Raw genomic sequence first — 16,077 nt, 5'->3', positions numbered from 1 at the left:
TCACTAACGTAGGGCCATGATTTAACAAATTGTTATGTCGTAGCCGAAAAAAATCGTTGTTCGAAGAAATTTATCTATCTGTTGTGGGCGAATGGCAAACTGGTTCCAAGCTTTTTATGGTTAAAGCTAAAGTGGTTCCAGTAGAAGCCATTAAACTAGGTGGAGACTCCTTATTAAAGGCAATCACGGCTTTGTTTAATCAATGTCTCCAATGGGAAGAAGTACCAGAAGCCTGGGAAAATGCGGTAATTACACTGCTGCATAAAAAAGGAGACATAACAAAGCTGGAAAATTACCGGTCCATAAGCCTATTGTCAACATTCTACAAGTTGTTTATGAAAATCACTAAGAAGAGGAACACTAACAAGTTCGACTTCTACCAACCTGTTGAACAAGTTGCTTTCAGATCTGGTTTCAGCACAAACGACCATTTGCAGGTGATGAGAACGCTTATTGAGAAGTGTCGTGAATACAACATCGACATAGTCTTGCTATTCATAGACTTCGAAGAAGCCTTCGATTCAGTGGAAACATGGTCGATATTGGACGCATTAGACGAATGTAGAGTAGACTCAAGGTACTCCAACACAATTCGATATGTGTACAAAAATGCTACTTCATGTATAAAACTTCATAAGAGCACGGAGAAATTCAGAATTGGCCGAGGTGTAAGGCAGGGTGACACCATTTCACCGAAACTATTCACGGCGATTCTGCAGAGTATTTTTAGGAAGTTAAACTGGAGTAAAATGGGAATAAAGATAAATGGAGAGTACCTGAGCAATCTCCGCTTCGCTGATGACATTGGACCGATAGCAGCGAATCTAGGTCAGGCTCAGCTTATGCTACAACAGTTAAGTGAAGAGGCAAGCAAAGTTGGCCTCAAGATGAACTTATCGAAAACAAAAGTCATGACCAACATCGGGGACGATAGAGAGATCAAAATTGGTGACACTGTCATTGAACGAGTCGACAGCTATGTATATCTAGGACATAAACTGAAGTTAGGTCTGGACAACCAAACTGCAGAAATAAGACGTAGGATTGGTCTTGCATGGGCAGCGTTCGGAAAACTCAGACTAATTTTCAAAAGCAAAATGAATAATAGTCTGAAACGCAAAGTTTTCGACACTTGTGTCCTTCCAGTGCTCATTTATGGAGCGGAAACGTTAACTTTAACGAAAGCATCCGAAGATAAATTGAGAGTGACACAAAGAGCCATGGAACGGAGTATGCTTGGAATAACACTCAGAGACAGAATGACGAATCAATGGATTCGACAACAAACCAGGGTCGTTGATGTCATGGAAAGAATAGCATCTCTGAAATGGAGCTGGGCGGGACATATTGCAAGAAGGACAGACGAACGTTGGACCAAAAAGATCATGAACTGGCGACCATATAAAAGACGAGCTATAGGTAGACCACCAGAGAGATGGACAAACGGAATTAAGAATATTGCAGGTACAAACTGGCAGCAAATGGCAATGGATCGTACAAAATGGAAAGAAGTTGGAGAGGCCTACATCCAGCAGTGGATAGAAACAGGCTGAAAAAGAAGAAGAAGACTGTTTGAGCAACGAACATCGACAATACTAAAAACCGATGTTTTCTCTCATAGCTTTCGGCGAGAGGTTTCTGGTTTCATATGACACGAGTAAAATTCATTGGAACCTCTTACGTACACAATAGAGAGTTTGCGCAAATGACGTATAATTTATAAGTTGAAAATTACAAGTAACCTTCCTGCTGAACTTCATGTATGAAGATGTGACTTATAATTTCCAACTTATAAGCTCGCTTATAAGTTGACTTATAAATTATAAGTCATTTGCGCAAACTGTCTAATATTTCATTGGAATATTAATGGCAATTCGCATAAATAATTTCTGAATAAACAATTTTCACAGCGGCAGGAAAGGCATAAAGGTTAACTATACTGCATACTGCAAGACCACAATATTATCGACTTCTACTGTGCAGATGTTCAAGTCAAGAATACGAAATCCAAAGTAAGAACTATAGGAAATTTTAGATGTTGCCATAAAGGATTTTCTTTCGTTTGCGTTGCGTTTTTTATAACATTTCATCGACATAAATGGCGAGAACAATTATTGTTACATTATCGGAAAAGCGAATGATTAATGATATATTTCTACATAAAATATGAGGCTTTAAAATTGGAAAGCCTATATATACCGATCAGCTGTAGTACTCTCATCGTTTATTATTTACTCGTTTTAACTATTTCGAATTTCATTTCTCACGTCAAAAGTAAAGGAACGATGCAACTTTTCCTTACAATCTAGTCACTGCCATATCAGTGCACTGCGCCAACACGACCGGTTAACAATGAAAAGTAGATTTATAGAAATTTTAGCAAAGAAGTGGTTCGGAGATGTAAAGCTGCGGGTCCTACTTTCGGCACTTCTAATTTTCGTCGGTGCCCTAATAATATTCTATATTAAGCCGCAACTGGTGCGAATAATTGTGAAATTTCTATTTGTCGCAAAACCGGGACGTTTCGTTCGAAATAAGCTGGAAACGAAAATAGGCTTCAAATACAAATTGTACCTGTGGAATGTTACGAATCCAAAGGAAATTGAGACCGGAATCGAGAAACCGAAGTTACAAGAAGTTGGGCCGTACGTATTTCAGTAAGTTATAATTGAACAGTAGCAAGATGCCGGACAAGATGTACAAGCGAAGACAATAGGCTATGCTAGTCGAGTCCGTAGGACCTGTTGCACCATTGTACGTGAAAACAGTCCACTGTTAAACTGAAACATTCCCTGAATACCTCACAATCAATTCCTTTTGAGTGTAAATAAATTTCCATTTCTGTCTGCAGCGAATACAAACAAAAAGTTAATTCGAAAGACAACGCATCTGACGATACTGTTAGCTATAATTTCTGGAGTGCCTACACATTCAGTCCCGAATTAAGTGCACCGCTAACAGGCGACGAGGAAATTACTTTATTGAATGCGGTTATAACGGTAAGTTTTGGAATTACTTCAGCCAGCACATTTAAACACAACTTGACTCCTCGTCCTCATCTGTTTTAACTCTTATGTATTGCACGCAAAAGAAAAATTTATGTTTGTTAGCATTAATTTGCTTGCAATCTTGCAAGATCTGGTATCAAACACAAAACAAAAGAAGTCGTAGATTGACCGTTAAATTTTTTCTATCTAGACAAGTCAGTAAACGAACAGTAAAAGTCAAATTTTTTCAGGATCATACAAAATAAAACATTTCCACAAAATCCACAAACGACGGCTATGATTAAAAAAAAATTGAAAAAATAGATTTTTTCATCAAGAGATACTTTACACCAATGAAGTAATCGATTTCATCATTTTGTTTCGAACTTACATGTGATATTAGTAGATCATGACGTCACATTAGTAAGACGCCGTGACGCAAGACCCTAGACACTAAAAGTTTGAAAAGAAAATTCCTTAGGACAAAGGGACTTTTTGATTTTCCCCTTTCCCCCTTGCTGACCCATAAATTATTTTATCGATAATTTGAGCGTTTTAAGTGTTTTGCCGAATTCAACCGAAAAGATGAAGGATACTTACAAATAGGGATGGGAGGCGTTCAAAATTATCGATAATATCAATCGAAACAAATTATCGATAATAGATTAATCATATCGTTATCGATAATTTAATAATTATCGATAATTATCAAAATATCGAAATTCGATAATTATCAAAATATCGATATTTTGATATTTATCTGAAAATTCATGATAATATATCGATATATCGGAATATATCGATAAATATCGGATTTTCGGACCGAAATATCAATATATCGAATAATCGATATCTTGATAATTATCAAAATATCAATAATTATCGATTATCGATATTTTTTTGATAATTTTCGATAAAAAAAGTCGATAATTATCGATTATCGATAATTGATAATTATCGATAATCATTTTCATTATCGCCCATGCCTACTTACAAAAGAACTAAGAACTGGTATCGCGCAAGAGCCACTTACAGTGGAAGTGTTACAAGTGGCAGATGTTGAGGAAATCACTGTAGAGATAAATTAAAGAAGAAGAACACAGAATATATGTCCTGGAAGAAATACATTCATAAAACAGCATGATCTGCCACAGTGTGAAATAACTTATTTTTAATAACCAATTATTTTAGTCATTTGTTTACACTGTCATCTGTTCTGTGTCGCATTGTTTTTTGCGTGTCGAAGTTTGAGTCACTTTCCACCTATATCAGTTCTTTTGTAAGTGGATAAAAGGACTTGCGTCACGCTTCCACTGTGAGTGGTTTTTGGGCGATTACTATAAAGGAAAGTAATTTGATACTTCGTATCCCGATGTCGAGCTGAAACTCTTGGACACTTTAACTCATCGTGATATGAAATGTATGCTATTTTACTATTGGAATGAAGTAAAGAGTTTTCCCCACGGAGCAAAAGTCCACGTTACCTCAATATTATAGTAAAATAAGTTGCTTTTGATATTACATGCAACCACCACAGTACATTTGAATCTTTTTACCTTAAGTGAGTTAATTGTGAATTGAAAATTTCGTTTCATCTACCGCAATAGTCTGGAATTGTTAAGGTGCATGCGGAACGGCCACACTTGCTCAACCTTGTAGTCGAGGCAATGGACATTATATTCAAGAAACCATCTTCAATATTTGTCACAATGAAAGCGTTAGAATGGATCGACAATGGCATCGAAATCGATTGCAATCACACCGAGTTGTCTGCAAAAGCAGTCTGTGCAGAAATGCGTAGGAGCAATCTACTAACGACTATGAATGACGAAAAAACTCTTTTGAGATTTCGATGGTTTGACAGTGTTAGCATTTCTGTCCGAAGGTACAAGGCTTCGTAATTAAAGTTCTAATTAAATTGTAGCTAAAAAACGACTCAATCCAAGTACGTTATACGGTCATGCGGGGCAGCGAAAATGTTCGAAATGTTGGTCGTGTAATTGCTATCAATGATAAACCATTAAGCGTGTACAAACACGACGAAAAATGTAATGTAATTAATGGAACGGACACAATGTCCCTTCCACCATTTCAGTATAGAGACGAAATTCTGTGGATATTCTCGGATGCTGCGTGTAAATCATTTCCACTTCGTTTCAAATATAAAACTCGGATACGAAGGATTAAAGTGACTTACAAATATTTGCACTTTTCCGATCCGTTGGTAATGTGACATTATAAGACAACTGTTTGCATTATCTTTAGGACAATTCATTTTAGATGAGCCCTACATGCGAGTGTAATGAATTTACTAGTTGTGCCGTGAGGGGAACATTGGATTTGTACCAATGTTTGAAACTCTTTGTTTCCGCCAGTTCGCCCCATTACTACTTAGCTGAAGCTAGCATTAGAGACACCGTTGATGGAATGAATCCCGATGAGAATTTGCATGAAACGGGATGTTACTTAGACTTAGTACGTAAATTTTGGTAGTGACTTCGTAGCCACACAGTCTACCATTCATAAACATTCTCAGCAACTAGGTGTTCCACTTATCGCACGGACACGTGTTCAAGTTAATATGCTTCTGAAGCGGATTCCCGAATACCCTATCTTCAGTACTGTCGCTGGTGATGTCTGGCTTCCACTGCTGTGGTACGAGGAAAGTTTTGAAATTGAGAAATCGGACTTATCCCTCATCGTTATCGCCAAAGTGTAAGTTTTACGAGTTGCTTGATAAATGATGAGTTTTTCGATGAAATTGTTTGTGCTCCTCAGATTACAGAACATCTTATTAGGAATCGGCTACATTATAATGACGGTTGGTATTGGCATTTGTACCGTGACAGTGGCATTTTTTCTACATCGCCACGTTCGGGATCACGTATCGGTTAAGCCAACAGAGCAAACGGAGTCTTCTAACCAAAGTGAAACCAACTAAATTGATTTGTGTGAAACCATACTGTTTTGCACACGTAAAAATCCCACTTTCGCATCTAATGGTTCTAAAGGTTCTAAATTAGAACTTCTATTATTTATGACGGTTAAGTTAGCCCAAAAGTTTTCTCAAAATGTTGGCGATATCGCTAACCTCGAACGATTTTGCGATATGAGATAAGTTAGCGCTACTTCGTAGCGCTAAATCAATTTTGAGAAATCTTCCATACGGCCGTATCGGATTTTGAGAAAACTTTCTGAGAAATCTCCTGTACGGTCGTATCGGATTTTGAGAAAATTTTAAAATTTTGGGAAATCTACGGGGCCGTATCATAAGATCAACATTTCAGTTTGTGTCGACAGTGTCGATCCCTGCGTCAGTGTCCAAAATCCCTCTATGCTGTCTTGTGTAAGAGTTAAGAGACTAACTGATTATGATTAAATTAACATTAAACAGGACATCTATTTAATTGCTTAAACAAATATGTACGAAGGCCTCTTGTGCCACCCATGCATTGTCATTATGCCAGAATGCTACAGACTGTATTTGTCTCGAAAGATTCAACTACATAAGTAGCTCAGGATATCTTTGGGGTATAGCGATGTGATAGTGATGAATCTGAGAACAGCAACTGATGATGGCAGTCCACCCTGACCTTGGACCGTCTCTAGCTCTCGAGGTCGGAACAGCTTTTTCGCTTCACTCCATTCACTTCACGCGGTCCATTTGCTTTTTGCTCTTTTAAGTCTCTGAATTCCTCTGGATATATTTAGTCTTATAGACTCGCCCTGTGGGTGAGATCTAATGTTGCATATAGTCCGATGCAAAATCGTAACCTAAAAAATTTCGGAACAAATTCCCAAACGATCGAAGATTTCCCAAAATTTTAAAGTTTTCTCAAAATATCAAACGACCGTAAATTTCCCAAAATTTTATAGATTTCTCAAAATCCGATACGACCGTATGGAAGATTTCACAAAATTGATTTAGCGCTACGAAGTAGCGCTAACTTATCTCATAGCGCAAAATCGTTCGAGGTTAGCGATATCGCCAACATTTTGAGAGAACTTTTGGGCTAACTTAACCGTCATTAATATTTCCCTCATTTCCCATTTGAAACAGCATATGAAATGAGACAGAAACGGCAAGGAACAGCAGTGACAGTCTAGATTAGATATGAAAATGGATTTTTTATGTGGGCATAGCACTGTCATTGCTGTTTATGTAATTATTCTGAATAGTTACATCCTGCCACAAAGTGACTTTTGTTTATAATGTTTATTTTGGGTCAAATAGCTCCTCCTAGAAGATGTGCCGCAGCTAAACCCACTTTGTAACATTTCCGACATTATCACCCACTTTATAAATGTCCGCTTCGTCTCGGATCGGTCAACTTCACCATTTTCATCCCATTGATATGTAATGTACTATTACGACAAACCCTAGAAAGAAGACAATTCCGAACAATAGTCTAACATTTCAAAAATATTTTCGCTCACACTTTCACCCATTAGAATTTGTATACAAGACAATAATGCAACTGCTGGACTTGACGGCTAGTAGTAATTTCGCGCCACGCGAAATTCCTACTTTATTAGTGTAATTTCGCGCCCATAAGGAATTTTTTGCTGGTAGGAATCTCGCAACGTCTCAGTTGCGATGCAGGCATCCTAACATTTTGTAAAGGGAAAATCCACTTTTTCTGAGTAAGGATACCGGTATCCTTGATGCAAAATACGTGTATCTCAGTTGGGATACCGGTATCCTAACGTTTTGTAAAAGGAAAATCCACACTTTCTAAGGATACCGGTATCCCTGATACAAAGCTCTAGGGTGTTAGAATAAAATTCGCATCTCCAAAATTTATGTGCCTGATACTCAACTGAATCTACCGCCAATTTATCGCCAGGTACTCGTAAAAATTCTCTAAATCAAGTTAGCCATTGAAAAATGTGTGGGCGCGAAATTCCACTATAATATGTGTGGGAAATCTTTTTTTGTCAGCAAAATTATTTTTTTTATCAGCAAATTTATTCTTTTAGTTCAGCAAATTTATTGCTATTGTGACCAAATTTAATTCTTCGTCTGCAAATTTATTTTTTTGAAGCAGCAAATTTAATCTTATTTTGTCAGCACATTTATTTTTTTGCAATCTGCAAAATAACATATTTTTTTAGCTATTTTTTAGCAGCAAATTTATTTATTTCTATCAGCAAAGTTAATACTTTTGTCAACAAATTTATTTATTCGTCATCAGCAAAATTAATTGTTTATTTTAGCTATTTTTTATCTATTTTTGGTGAAATGGATTTTCATATATTCTTTTCGTCACTAGTGGTGAAATGGACACCAAAACCCAATGCTTATCGAGCAACACCTCTAACCATTCGGCTATTGAGATATATAATCGCAGTGTAACAATTTTCAAAAGTTCATTTTTCGCAGCTGGTTGCAGAAAACGTTGTATGCAACACGTTGTGAAAGTGGTAGTTTTTGTCACATGCTTCGCTCGCTTCGCACGTTTGATAACATTACATCTAGTGACACAAACTACCACTTTTCGCAACTAGCTGCAGAAATTACTATTTCACGTCTTACGTCAACGTAAATAGTTATTGACACTACACGGACAATTCATTTCTTTTTACGAAATGGATACCAATTTTCATTGCACTTAAAAAGCGTTTCAACACGCCGAGCGATCCGGCCCATTGCCCCGGAGGGAAGCGGAGGGCCGCAATGCGAGCCGGGCGCCGGAACGGTGTCGGGAACTTAGGAGTTAATTTTTTTTCTCTCGCATCGTCTAATAATTAGTCTGTGTAATTCATTGCCCATAAAGAGCGTTTTAACACGCCGAGCGATCCGTAAACTTAGTTAAAGTGAAATTATTATGAAAGGTGTGCATCCTAGAAATTACGAAGCCCCATTCAAATCGAGGGATAAATGCTTTTTTAGGCACTAGGTGTGTAGATTGTCACTCGATACCGCAGGTCGAGCGTGACAATACACATCGTGTGCCTAAAAGATCTATCACCGAGTTGTGTACAACGTTTTTCGCAATAAAGGCAACGGAAAGTTCTACTTTTCGTCGCTTGTTGAGTTGACGTTTTCGTGTTAGTGGTGTTAGTGATATAATTTTATATGTCCTACTGCGGGACATATGCTGATTGAAGATAGTAATTTTCCTACTTATAAAAAAATAAATTTGCAATTGAAACACTAATAAATTTGCTGACAAAAAGCAATAACTTCGAGGTATTAATTTTGCTGTTCGAAGGCATTAAAAGTGCATATTACAAAACAATAAATTTGCTGACTACAAAGTAAAAAATTTGCTGCCAGGGATTTGCTGCAAAAGAATTATTTTTGCTGCTTAAAGTCAGTAATATTGCTGCTCAGAAAGCAATAAAGATGCTGTTCGAGTACTAATAAGTTTGCTGAAAATAAGACTAATTTTGCTGATATAAAACACTAAATTTGCTGATAAAAAAGATTAAATTAGCTGCTAAAAAAAATAAATTTGCAGAAAAAAAGAATAAATTTGCTGATGAAAAAATAGATGCCTAATATGTGTAATCTCGCGCGGCGCGAAATTACTCGTTACCGACTTGACCTAAAACTATAGACTATAACTGACAGACTTAATTAAATAAACAGGAGGATTAACTGCGGAAAAGATGGGGGGAGGGTAAATTTAATGAAATTTTGAGAAATTTAACAAAATTTTGTGAGAAACGAAATTTCGTTAAATTTATCGAAATCCTAATAAGCCACTGGTGGAGGCTCTTTGTGAAATTTAACGATTTTTTTTTTATTTAACGAAGTCCTAATTCGCCCCTAGCAGGGCCAATTATTTGTGAAATTTAACGTAATTTGAGAAATTTTGCGTAACTTCACGAAATTAAACGAAATCCAAATTTCATAAATTTTGCCAATTTCACAAAGAGGGATTCTTTTGAAAAACAGCCTACCGAAATCGGGCGTGTTTTCTAGTGGAATTTTTTATAGGTACCTAGAAAGGACTTCGACCCTAGAAGCCAAAACCACTTTCAAAAAAATTCTTCGAAGCTTTTGTGACTGGTGAAAGGTGATCGAAAGCCGAAAACTTTCACTTTTCTTACCAAAATTTCTCCGGATACACGAGCCGTACAGGGTCGTGTGGGGTGTCATTAGAAAGGTAATCACATGTACTATTGAGCCGAATAGAGACTTATTGGGTTTAAAATTAATCCACACTGAAATATGTGCATTTGAAGTTTTCAACTGAAAACTTGCACTTTTCTTACCAAAATTTCTCCAGTTACACGAGGCGTACATGGTGGTGCGGGGTATCATTTGAAAGGTAATTTTATGTGCTTTTAGGCCAAATAGGGTCTTATGGGGTTTGGATGTATATGCAATGAAATATGGACACTTAAACATTTCAACTTCTCATATTTCATCGTAGATGCATCCAAACCCCATAAGAAACCCCAAACCCTATTTGGCCCAAAAGCACATAAAATTACCTTTCAAATGATACCCCACACCACCATGTACGCCTCGTGTAACTGTAGAAATATTGGTAAGAAAAGTGCAAGTTTTCTGTTGAAAACTTCAACTGCACATATTTCAGTGTGGATTAATTTTAAACCCAATAATTCTCTATTCGGCTCAATAGTACATGTGATTACCTTTCTAATTACACCCCACACGACCCTGTACGGCTCGTGTATCCGGAGAAATTTTGGTAAGAAAAGTGAAAGTTTTCGGCTTTCGATCACCTTTCACCAGTCACAAAAGCTTCGAAGAATTTTTTTGAAAGTGGTTTTGGGTTCTAGGGTCGAAGTCCTTTCTAGGCACATATAAAAAAGTCCACTAGAAAATGCGTCCGATTTCGGTAGGCTGTTTTTCAAAAGAATCCCTCAAAAAGGCCCTGAACCCTACACTATCTAGAAAAACTATAGAAATTGATTCAATAATTGTAGTATGTAGTGCGTGTGGCTATTTTAAAACGATCACACTGTTGCATGACCTATATAACTGTTGAATATAACATTTATTTATGAAATTGATTTTTTTCCCTTTTATTGTAATTTTCAAGCATTGTTTTCAATTATGAATGCAAAAAAAAAGCTTATATAAAGGCAGCTACGAACGCTCTATATTTCGCTATTGAGGATTAGTGCAGAAAAATGGTAACAGATGCTATCTTCTCACATTCAATATTGATGCGCATTTTTATGCATATTCCGAATTCGTTTTTTTTTTCGTTCAATTTCTAAGAGAAGCTTTTTTCATTCAATTGTCAGCAGCGCCCGGTATAACAAAAACTCACGATGATTTCGATTCAAGTAGTTCTCGATAAAGTTTTCCCAAAAAATGTTAATTTCAAAAAATATTCCATAATTTTGGTGGCACTCATTGTCGTTGGTGCATTTATGTCCTTCTATGGTGTGCCCAAGCTTGTTGAGACGATTGTCAAATTTATGACCATATTGAAGCCTGGCCGTTTCATCAGGAAAAAGCACGTAAATAAGCTACCATTCACCTACAAACTGTATCTGTGGAATGTGACGAATCCCGAGCAGATTTCGAACGGAATTGAGAAACCGAAAATGCAGGAAATCGGACCTTACGTGTTCTCGTAAGTCAATCTTCTTTACTTTGATCATTCAAATATTAAATTTAAAAAAAAACAAATTTTAAATTGAAGCCAATTCAAACAGAAACGAGACACGGTCGACAATGTCACTGACGATACTTTAAGCTTCGATTTATGGAACATCTATAACTTTGATAAGCAATTGAGTGCTCCGTTGACTGGTGATGAAGTAGTCACTCTTGTCGACTCAGTTATAGTGGTAAGAAAAATAATTTTACTCACTCAAGCTCTGGGAAATGAGTCATTACATTCATTGACATATGAGCGTTAAAACTCATTTCCAAGGGCTTAATGAGTTGTTGTAGACACAACGTCCTTGTTGGGAACTTTTTATTTTGGCAAATGTGGCGTTTACAGCTCGAGCTGAAGGTGAGGGAAGCAATCAAACAAGGCACACAAGGACTTAATATACCAGTTTAGAAATTGTTTGTTTACGTAGACAAACGATTCGCAACGAAAACTGTGCCCATTCTCCTCTGAACTTGAAAATCGTGTAAATTGTCTCTTATTCGTATCAAGATATCTTATTTAGTCGGCCATAAATCATCCAAATTTGTGTCGTACTTTGCCTCGAAACTGTTCTATCAGCTGATTACTCATTTTTAGGTCTTTTTTCTTCTAGAAAAAATACCCTATTATGGCCGGTTTGTCTGTCTGTCTGTCTGTCTGGCTGTCTGTCTGTCCGTCTGTCTGTTCCACAAATTTGGTAGTTTTGGTAGCTCTCAGTCGGTAGTTGGTATTTTTAATAGTTGGTAGTTGCGAGATGGATTGACATTCAAAATTGCAAAGCCACCATCAGCATATCGACACCAGGCAAATAATAATTATTTGTTATCTGATCACCAATAGCTCACAGTTAACATTGCAATTCGAAAATTTGGTAGTTGGTAGTTGGACTACCAAGGCTATAATTGACTACCAAACGTAATTTTTGGGGAAGAGATGTTTACTATTCGAGAACTACGCACCGACTGACGAAATTATTCTACATGCTCGGCTATTTATAAATCGAAAATTTGGTAGTTGGTAGCTTTGGTAGTTGGTAGTTGCGAGATGGATTGACATTCAAAATTGCAAAGCCACCATCAGCATATCGACACCAGGCAAATAATAATTATTTGTTATCTGATCACCAATAGCTCACAGTTAACATTGCAATTCGAAAATTTGGTAGTTGGTAGTTGGACTACCAAGGCTATAATTGACTACCAAACGTAATTTTTGGGGAAGAGATGTTTACTATTTGAGAACTACACACCGACTGACGAAATTATTCTACATGCTCGGCTATTTATAAATCGAAAATTTGGTAGTTGGTAGCTTTGGTAGTTGGTAGCTGCGAGCTGGATTGACATTCAAAATTGCAAAGCCACCATGAGCATATCAACACCAGGCAAATAATAATTATTTGTTATCTGATCACCGATAGCTCACAGATTTTTGGGGAAGAGATGTTTACTATTTGAGAACTACACACCGACTGACGAAATTATTCTACATGCTCGCCTATTTAAAGTTTAATTTTTGGTAGTTGACTACTAAACTGGTAGTTGAATACCAAATTGGTAAAACGTTGGTAGAGATATTTACTCTTCAACAGCTAGATGTCGACTGATGAAAGCTATTCTTCCGCCTTGCCTCCAGAAAAAGAAAAAAGACCTCACCAGGCTTTAGCCGGTCTATTCTTGTTACCTTTCCCACCGCGTATGTGTGTGACTATTACACCCGTAACAGCTGAAGCAAATTTGTGTATAAATTTGATTGTCGTTAACTGTAAAAATAATTATTTTGTAGGCCGCCGTCATTAAGGTACAATTAGAGCGTCCACATGTGTTAGACGTTGTGATTGATGCTTTGGACATAATTTTCAAAAAACCATCGTCAATATTTGTCACGATGAAAGCAATAGATTTCATAGACAAAGGAATTGAGATCGACTGCAATCATACTGCATACGCGGCCAAGGTAGTATGTGCAGAAATGCGACGGACAAAGACACTGAAAATCTTAAATGAAAAGAAAACTTTGCTGAGGTATCGGTGGTTTGATAAGGTTTGTAAGACGGTATGGGTATAAGATGAAACAGCAGATGATTGTTAGAAACTGGTTTTCTAGCTCAACGATTCAATTCAAGCTCGGTACACTGTATCACGCGGCGTCAAAAATATCCACGATATTGGCCGAATAAGAACAGTCAATGATAGGACCACAATGAAAGTCTACAAACAGGACGAGCAGCAAAAATGCAACGTAATCAATGGGACGGATAAGTTGTTCTTTCCACCGTTCCAGAAAAGAAGTGATGTTATCTGGGCGTATTCACATGATGCGTGCAAATCGTATCCGCTTCGCTATGCATACATGAAAACGGTACGCGGTGCAAAGACGGCATGGAAGAGTTTAGACCTCAAGGATCAATGGGTATGAATATTTGATTAATTTCTTTTTTTGACGAAGGAAGTTGTATCGTTGCTCACTAAATAATTTAGTTCGACCATCAATGCGAATGCAATAAATACTATAACTGTACCGTTCCCGGAACAATGGATATGTTTCCATGTCTTGATATATTTGTGTTGGGCAGTTTACCTCATTTCTATTTAGCTGATGCGAGCATACTTACCACAGTGGATGGAATGGACCCGAAAGTACATTTGCATCAGGCCGGAGTTTATTTTGATTTGGTAGGTTGGATTACAGTTTTCTTGTTCGACAATCTTATGAACGTGATTTGTGCCGTTTAAACATTCGCTGTTAGCAATAAGGTGCTCCGAACATTTTAATTTGGAATTAGAATTCGATATTGAGCGGGAAGTTGAAGGCGACTTTTCTACACGGCCAATATCGTAAAATATCAGGAAAATATCGTTTCTGATGATATTGACCGTGTAGAAATGTGTTGGCACCACGGTACGATTTAGAAGGAAATGGAATGTTTTAGATGTTGAATACGGATCCATAACAGCTTTTACAGCCGTAGGTCGTGCTGCTTAGTCTTCACATTTTTTTTTGCGTCTTTGCTACTTTTTATGTTTGCGCGCATGAGATGTACCACCGTGTACGTACAGATAATATCGCTGAGAGAAAAGAAGCGTTAAATGATCCAAAATGAACCTTATCCATAACATCCTTACGCCTAATTGTAGTCAAATTTCAGCTTACTGGATCACCGATCGCATCCCATGAACGGTATCAAATCAGCTGGCTTGTGAGACCCGTTCCAAAATATCCGATTTTCAGTTCCATTGCTGGTGATGTGTGGATACCACTGCTGTGGTACGATGAATCGTTTTCGATGGAAACGTCCGATTTGGCGCTCATTATTTTCAGTCGAATGTAATCAGAAAATGTCTTTTGAGGGAACTGACGGACATAATACCTGTTTTGCCTTTGTTTCAGTTCAAAAATCTTGGGAATCGGTACTGGTTGCATACTGATGACCGTGGGTTTTCTGGGTCTGGTTGCCTTAGCCGCTCGTTTTCATTATCATGCTGCGGTCATACCAGAAGTAGTTGTAACTCCAAGCACAAACTGAACATAAACTGTGGACGAGTTACTTCTCCATGAATGTAACACTTAAAATTCGAATTCGAAGAAAATAAATTGGTTTAGCCGTAGCGTACTTCACAGCAATTTGCATCGATAATTCATATCCTTGATTATTTATGACAGGGGAAAAAATGAATGCAGGTGCAGGTGCTATGCAATCATTTAGTTCAGATGTTCAGAAGCCACAGCCTAGCCCATAACACCCATACTACCATTTGATTGTTTGTGTGGATCAGTTGAAAAACAGCTGAAGCGACTTCATGATGAAATTTCACTGTCAACCGACATTTTTGAGTTTGTTAAGAAAATGGTGGCTTTTGAATCCAAAATGGCGGAAAAAATTGGTCAAAGTCGAAAAATACTTTTTTTCTCAAAGGAACATCTCTGAAACCGATAGAAAGACTGTAAAGACTGTTTATAGAGAATTTAAAGAGCTACGTTTTCGTTTTTTTATTTATTGATATCGGGCAGCTCGTTCCAGAGATATGTCCGTAACAGTGAAGTCACCACATGTTCTTCATGTAAAAATACATCGAAATTATTATTTATTTAGAGTAAATAAACACACGTACTTCCATGACAATCGACCTAAAGTTGTATCTCGCTTACGAATGAAAAATCATAGAAAAAAGCAAGGCTGTATACTTTGGGGAGGTCACGCAGACCGCCATTTTATTAGATACGCGGGAACACACCACTTCTGATGACTTTACATATACAAAAAATTCACCACATCATCAAGACGACGAGAATCATCAGAGTAGGTGAATTTTTGTATGAAATCGGCCATTTTATCATCAACTGTGGTGTGTAACCCGCGTATCTGCATCTGCGCGTGACCTCCCCAAAGTATACAGCCTTGGAAAAAAGGGGCAAGACGGCCGCTCACCAGGGAACCATTGATCTGCCATCTTGGCCCCACATCAATTTAGAATCAGGAATCGATACGGAACAACCTA

General features: G+C 37.4%; 1 protein-coding gene across 1 annotated transcript; it reads left to right on the top strand.

Moving 5' to 3' along the window:
* Nucleotides 1–2,322: 2,322 nt before the first annotated feature.
* On the top strand, nt 2,323–15,191 carry LOC119074980. Its single transcript, XM_037181382.1, has 14 exons — nt 2,323–2,657; nt 2,852–2,999; nt 4,595–4,852; nt 4,912–5,211; nt 5,268–5,462; nt 5,524–5,702; nt 5,766–5,925; nt 11,235–11,551; nt 11,621–11,768; nt 13,364–13,621; nt 13,685–13,990; nt 14,059–14,253; nt 14,727–14,905; nt 14,969–15,191. Exons 1-14 carry the CDS (start codon nt 2,353–2,355, stop codon nt 15,102–15,104), a joined length of 3,084 nt encoding a protein of 1,027 aa, XP_037037277.1. The 5' UTR covers nt 2,323–2,352; the 3' UTR covers nt 15,105–15,191.
* The last annotated feature ends 886 nt before the right edge of the window (nt 15,192–16,077 follow it).

The sequence above is a fragment of the Bradysia coprophila genome, unplaced genomic scaffold, assembly GCF_014529535.1.
Source record: "Bradysia coprophila strain Holo2 unplaced genomic scaffold, BU_Bcop_v1 contig_151, whole genome shotgun sequence".
Lineage (NCBI taxonomy): Eukaryota > Metazoa > Arthropoda > Insecta > Diptera > Sciaridae > Bradysia > Bradysia coprophila.
The sequence above is the reverse complement of the archived record's forward strand: the minus strand, read 5'-3'. Positions and strand labels throughout refer to the sequence as shown.